Source organism: Zootoca vivipara, chromosome 3 (assembly GCF_965207765.1).
Source record: "Zootoca vivipara chromosome 3, rZooViv2.hap1.1, whole genome shotgun sequence".
Classification (NCBI taxonomy): domain Eukaryota; kingdom Metazoa; phylum Chordata; class Lepidosauria; order Squamata; family Lacertidae; genus Zootoca; species Zootoca vivipara.
The window spans coordinates 31,979,369-31,985,946 of record NC_142586.1 but is presented as its reverse complement, the minus strand read 5'-3'; the positions used below and the strand labels follow the sequence as shown (position 1 = coordinate 31,985,946).

The 6,578-nt window shown below is 45.0% G+C and overlaps 1 protein-coding gene across 1 annotated transcript; it reads right to left on the bottom strand.

Annotated features, from left to right (window-relative positions):
* Positions 1–2,891: 2,891 nt before the first annotated feature.
* On the bottom strand, positions 2,892–5,808 carry LOC148686204 (uncharacterized). Its single transcript, XM_088667440.1, has one exon. It carries the CDS (start codon positions 5,296–5,298, stop codon positions 4,192–4,194), a length of 1,107 nt encoding a protein of 368 aa, XP_088523566.1. The 5' UTR covers positions 5,299–5,808; the 3' UTR covers positions 2,892–4,191.
* Positions 5,809–6,578: the final 770 nt, after the last annotated feature.

Genomic DNA, 6,578 nt, shown 5'->3' with positions numbered 1-6,578 from the left:
GGGCACTCCCACCACATGTGGAAATATGTGCCTGTTGAGGTGCATCCTCTCCAGCATTTTGATGAGGTTCCTGGGCGTATTATCGCTAGTTTCCGTGGTGTTAGGTACCACCTGTAGATGATTTTCAGAGTGAGTTCTTTCCTTTTTGCTGATATGGATTTAAAGGGGGGTTTAGACCACATTTTGGTCCATTGGGTGGGGTTGATTTCATAGCTTATGTCATCTTCCCATTGTTTTTTGATTGTGTCTAGGGGGTTTATGGGGTTTTGGAGCAATATTTTATATATTGCAGATACCATCCCTTTGCCGTGTCCCTTTGTCGTTAGGAGGAGGTTTTCAAAGGTTGTTAGGGGCCTGGTTGCTGTTGATTTTACAGCTGGATTGTTTAAGAGGGCGTGTAGTTGGTGTTGCGCTAACCAGGATATTTGAATGTCTTCTAGTTTGTCCTGTATTTCTTGTGTTGTCATAGGCTGGCTATTTTTATAAAAGTCTATTAGGCGATATAAGCCTTTGGTCTGCCAGGTTTTTGTCTGAAGGTTTTGTGCTGCATGGTGGAATAGCGGGTGGTAAACCAGGGGGATTAGTGGGGATGAGGTTGGGGATAGTTTGTCTGTTTCTGTTTTCCATGCTTTGAACATGGTTTGTGTGTACCTATTAAGTGTTGTGGGAATCTTCCTTAGTTTGTTTGGGAGGAGTGGGTATGCTGTGGTGCAGATACTGTCAATCGTGTCCCTTTCTAAGTGTATCCATTGTTTTGTTTCGTCTTCCAGTATATATGGGATTATATGTCGTATTTGGTTGGCTCTATAATATGTTTCTATGTTAGGAATTCCCCATCCTCCTTGTGAGGTGGGAAGGTGCAGGTATTTGGTGCTTATTCTTGGTTTTTTATGCGAGAAGATAAAAGAGTGTAGTTTTTTCTGCCATCTGCGAAGTTGGGATGGGGGGATCCAGATTGGGAGGGTTTGGAATAAGTAGGTTAATTTTGGGAGAGTGATCATTTTGATCATGGCCATTTTATCTGAGAGGGTGAAGTTGCTCCATCTCTTTAGGTCTCTGTTTATTTGCTGCCACAGGGGTTTATAGTTATGTAGGTATAATTTGTTGAGGTTTTTGGTTATTTGTACTCCTAGGTATCTGAACTTGGTATGACAGAGTTTTATCTTGGTGATATTAGTGAGTTCTTTCTGGGTGTGAGGGGGAGTGTTGAAGCACATGGCTTCTGATTTTGCAAAGTTTACTTGCAGGCCTGACACCGTTGCAAACGTGTTGAGTTCTCTGGTTAGGGAGATTGCTGTGTTTAGGGGGTCTGATGTTGTGACCATTAGGTCGTCTGCAAAGAGCCCTAGTTTGTATGTTCTGCCTTTTATTTCCACTCCCTTGATGTCTGTGGACGCTCGAATTCGGATTGCTAGGGGCTCTAGAGCCAGAATGAATAGGAAGGGAGATAGTGGGCATCCTTGCTTTGTGCCTCTTTGGATTGCTATGGTATTCGAGTCCATACTATTAATTCTGCATTTTGCCGAGGCTTGGGAGTATATTTGTTTGAGGGTTTGTAGGAAGTTGGGGCCAAATTTCATGTTGGTTAGTACTGCTAATAGGTATTTCCACTCTAAGCAATCAAAAGCTTTGAGGATGTCTAAGGACATAATTGTCAATGGGAGCTTAGTTGCCTTGCTGTGTTCAATTAGGTTCAGTAGTTTCCTGATGGGGTCTGTGATATTGCGACCAGGGACAAAGCCGGTCTGATCTGGGGCTATTAACTTACCTAAGAAAGTTTTTAGGCGATTGGCCAGGATTGTTGTGAATATTTTGTAGTCTTGGTTTATTAGTGAAATCGGGCGGTATGATTCGACTTTGAGATTGTCCTTCAGTGGTTTTGGGATGGATACTATTTTGGAGTGGTTCCATGTTTTGGGGATGGGCCCCCCTTTCATGATGTCGTTAAATAGGCGTGTCATGTAGGGCATCAGGGGTTCTTTGAATTTTTTATAGAATTCTGCAGTGAAGCCATCTGGGCCCGGGGCTTTATGTGGTTTCAAGTTTTTCAGGACCGTGTCTATTTCCTCCGGGGTGATAGGGCTGTCCATGAATTCCTGTTCCTCATCTGTTAAGTTAGGCATGGTCAGTCTTGCTAGGAATTTTTGGATTTCCTTCTCAGGTGGATTGCGGGAAGTGTATAGGTTGGAGTAGAATTCTGCGAATTCTGAAGTTATTTCTTTGGGGGAGAATGTTGTGTTGCCGTCCTTTTTGGTGATGCAGTGTATTTTTGTTTTGAGTGTTCGTTTCTTACATCTATTTGCTAGTAGTCTGGAGTTTTTCCCTCCGTATTCATAGAAGCGTTGTTTGGAGTATAGAATACTGATCATTGTTTTGTTAATTTCTAGGGAGTCTATTTCTCTTCTTTTTTGTTCTATGAGTTTAAGGAGTTTTTTGGATCCTGTTTGTTTGTAGCGTGATGCGAGGGTGGTAATGTCTTGTTCCATTTTGCTAATCTTTGTGGAGGTTTGTTTTTTGAGGAATGCTTTCTCTTTTATGCATGCTCCTCTGGTGACCGCTTTCATTGCGTCCCATAGGAGGGGGGTCGTTATGTTGTCTACATCATTTTCTTTGAAATAGTTTTGGAGGGTCTTTGTGAGGTTTTCTCTGATTTGTTTGTTTCTGGTTAGGATGGGGCTGAAGGACCATGATGGAGTACTATGTGTTCTCTCTCCTATTTTAATGGTGACCTCTACTGGGGCGTGGTCTGTTATTTTAATGTTGCCTATGTTTGATGATTCCACCAGGGGGATCAGGCTCTGTGTGAGTAGAATGCTGTCCAATCTGGACATTGTGCCGTGACGTCCAGATTGGAATGTGTGGGTGGTGTCTCCCGGGTTTAGCTCACTCCAAATGTCGTAGAGGCCTCTGTTTTTTAATAGTTTTAGTAACTTGTAAGGGTCCCTCATTATTGGGGGTTTCCCACGGAGGAAGGTTGCCCATGGGGTTGTAGGTTGAGTGTTTTTCAGGGATATGCCTTTTATATTTAGGTTGAGGTCACCTCCTAGGATAGCTTCCCCTTCCAAGAAGGAGATGAACTTGTTCAGTGTCTTCTGGAAAAATTCTAGTTGTTTAGAGTTTGGGGCATATATAGAGCCAATTGTCAGTTTAATTTTGCCATCTAGTGTTCCTTTGATGAAGATGAATCTGCCTCTTTTGTCCTTTAGGACTGTTGTGGCTTTGAAGTTTAGGTCCCTATGAAGTAATACAGCTACTCCGCGGGCCTTACCTGAGCCTTGTGCCACCCACTGTTGGCTGAAGCGGGGGTCGCTCAGCAGTCTGTTCCCTTTGGGGGGGTTATGTATTTCTTGTAGGAGGGTGATGTGTGGTTTCATAGTGTTTATGTATGAGGTGATGCGTTTTCTTTTGATGGGGTTTCCCAGCCCCCTTACATTTAATGTAATTGCTTTTAAGCTATCCATCCTGTTTATCTATTATATAGAGGGACTCCTTGCCAACCCATTCGGGTTGTCCTGTGTCTCTCACTTCGTGCTGTTTGCTGAACCGTTGAGGTTGCGCTGACCTAGGGTGTGGTGGGTGGGGGGCTAGTGGGGTTAGATTTAGATTTGGGTTAAAGATTAGGGGGTAGGTTGTGGAGAATTTCCTATGTGTGGTTTTATAGGTGTTCGTTCGGGGTATTTTGGGCCATCCGGCCTTCGGCCAGTTGGCCCTGGGTCTCGGCTGACGTGAAGGGCCATGTTCAGAGACAGGCCTTCCCCCTTGTCGTTTACGATGGGGGGTGATCAGCGAGACTGTGTAAAGCATCCTTGTGACATGCATGTCGTGTGTAAGATCTAGGAACAATGTTGCTAATGTCAATAGCAACATCGTTATTATGTTGGGGTGTAGGTGTGGGTGTTGGTACGCTCTGGTGCCACCGTTGTGCTGGTTATGTGTCGTCTTTTAGCCTGATTGTGAGTTGTGTTGTGAATGTTATAGTTGTTGTTTTTCCTTAGTGTGGATTGGGGGGGGATGCTAGGGGTGTGGGTTGTGGTTGTGGTTGTTTGGACTGGTGTTGGAGTGGCAGTTTCCATAAGGGTGTGGGGCTGGGGGGTGGAGTGGCTGGTGTTAGCTATGTTTATGGCCTTATGCGGGGTGGGGGGTGGGGGTGGGAATCACCAGTCCTTCAGTTTGGGATGTTTTCCAGTTGCTTCACTTAGTTGTGGTTGTTGTTGTTGTAGTATGGTCGTTCCTCTGTGTTGTGTTGGTTTCATTTACCTTGCTTCTTGTGTCGTATGCTCGTCCGGATGGTTCTGTGCGTGACGGTGTTTGGTTGTGCTGGCGTGCGTTGTGTTGGCGTGCGTTGTGTTGCCTTTGCATCTTCTTTTTCTTCCTGTTGTTCTGTACTTTCGTCCAGTCATTTGCTGTTGTTTCGTTGTCTTGGTCTTGTCTGTCGCTTGGTGGGTCATCTTGTAGCCATTCCGGTGGGGTGTTGAGTCCGAGGTTCTTCAGTAGTTGTTGGGCTTCAGTTTTGTTAGTAGCTGTGTACTGTGTTGTCTTGTTTGTTACAATGAGGCGGAAGGGGAAGCCCCAACGGTATCTGATCTCTGCTTCTTGGAGACTTCGGGTGCATGGGCGTAGCATTTTTCTCCGATTCAGGGTGTCCTGGGACAGGTCTTGTAAGGCCAATATGTGGTTGTTTTTGTATTGGAGGTTAGTTGAGGTTTTGAGGTAATTCCATATCTCCTCCTTCTTTTTGTAACGTGCGAAGCGCACAATGATGTCCCTTGGGGGGGCGTCAGGTTGCGGCATGGGTTTTAGGGCTCTGTGGGCCCTCTCCAGGTCGTTTGCCTCGAGTTGTAAATTTGGGATAGTGTCCTTCAACCAGTTAACGATTAGGTCTGTTGGACCTCTTTCCTCTGCTCTCTCGGGGAAGTTGCGGAAGCGGATATTGCAGCGTCTACTACGGTCTTCAAGGTCCGCTTGTTTGATTCTCATTTCTTCATTTTCTGTCTCCAATTCAACCAATTTCTTTTTCAAGTGTGTGTTTTCCTCCTGGTGTTGCTCAATTATTTTTTCCTGTATTTGGTTTTTGTTCTCTAGGGCTACCATTTTTGAGGTTAGTTCGTCGATAAGTGCCCGTAGGGGGGCTACTGTTTCCTCCAGTTGTTTTGCTAATTGTTTTGTTAGTTTTTTTGTTATACTCTCTGTTAGTTTTGCTTCCATTTCCCTCAGCTCTTGATTTGTTGGTGGGTGGTCGTCTCCTTGAGGGGGTGTTATGTTCTCAATGCTGTTTGCCATTTCCCTGGCTGGTGTCATCTCGTTCTCTCTGGTGGTTTTGATTCGAGGTCTGTTTGATTCGAGCTCTGTTTTGAGGTATGGTGTGTTGTGGTTAGAGGTTGTGGTGTTGGTGGTTCCTGGTTGTTGTTGGGTTGCTGGTTTGGTCAGGCGTTATTGGTGGGTGGCTGGTCAGAGCGTCTGGATTAGGCGGTCATTTGTGACTTGTCTGTGTTGTGTTTAAAAGATTTAAGGCTGGCAGGGTAATGTTTTAGGGCAAAGTCAGGCGGAGTAGTATAGCGGTCAGGGGTGGGGGGGTGAGGGAGGAGGGGGGTTAGGAGCGGGGGGAAGAAGAGGGGGGAGATGGGGAGATTGGAGAGTAGCTAGGAGGTGGAGGGGAGGGGGATAAGGGGTGAGGAGGGAGGGAAGAGAAAGGGGGAATGAAAAGGAGGAAGGAGGGGGGGAGAGAGGAAGGAGGTAGAGTAATCGTAATGATAATATATTGTGTTGGTGGTTTTTGGTTTGGTATGAGGTAAGGGTTTGCAGGGGGGTTGTTACTGAAGGGGGGTGGGGAGGTATGGGTGTGTAGATTTTGGGTTTGAGGGGGGAGGGAGCGGGAAACAAACGAATTTAAATGGGGTATAAGTTGAGGAGCTGGGGTTGGGGTGGAGAACAGTGTATTTAAAGGTAGGTGGAGGGGGTAGGGGTAATAGCCGTAAATCAAGTGAGGGGGGGTTTCAACGGCAGTGGTCCCCTTTTAGAAAGTAAGATGGTAGGGGAAGGTATGGGGTGGTTTTAAACAATTAAATAAAATAAAATGGTCGAACCGGCATGGGGGGTGGGGAGTGGGGTGGGTGGGTGTGCTGAGGAAGAGATGAGTAAAGGGGGAGGGTTGGGTATTTGTATTGAAGGGGGGGTCTATGTGTTGAAGTGGGGGGTGAGGTGATAATAGTGGTGTAAAGGTGTTGCTGTGGGGAGGGGGGGGGGAGAACCAAGGGGAGTTAGAGAGGTGAAAGTAGAAGGGTAAGGGTAAAAATGGGGTTAGAAGTAACAGTAGTAATAATAATAGAACTGGTAGCAAAAAATTAGCGAAAAAATAGTGAAGAAAAAAATTTTTTTTTTTTTAAAAAAAGAGGAAAAATATATTTTTATATAAAGAAATAAAATAATAAGAAATTATGGATGAATATATTTAAAAAAGAAAGGAAAGGAAAGGAATTGTATATGTTAAGAGGGAGGGAAAAAGTTATAAAAAATGTTTGGAAAATATTAAAAAAAATTCTTTTTCAGTGGGTCTCCCTCTGCTTCTGGCCCACTGGTCT

What these genes read in the sequence shown, in the direction of transcription:
- LOC148686204 (XM_088667440.1), bottom strand. Translation starts at nt 5,298, where the DNA reads ATGACACCAGCCAGGGAAATGGCAAACAGCATTGAGAACATAACACCC.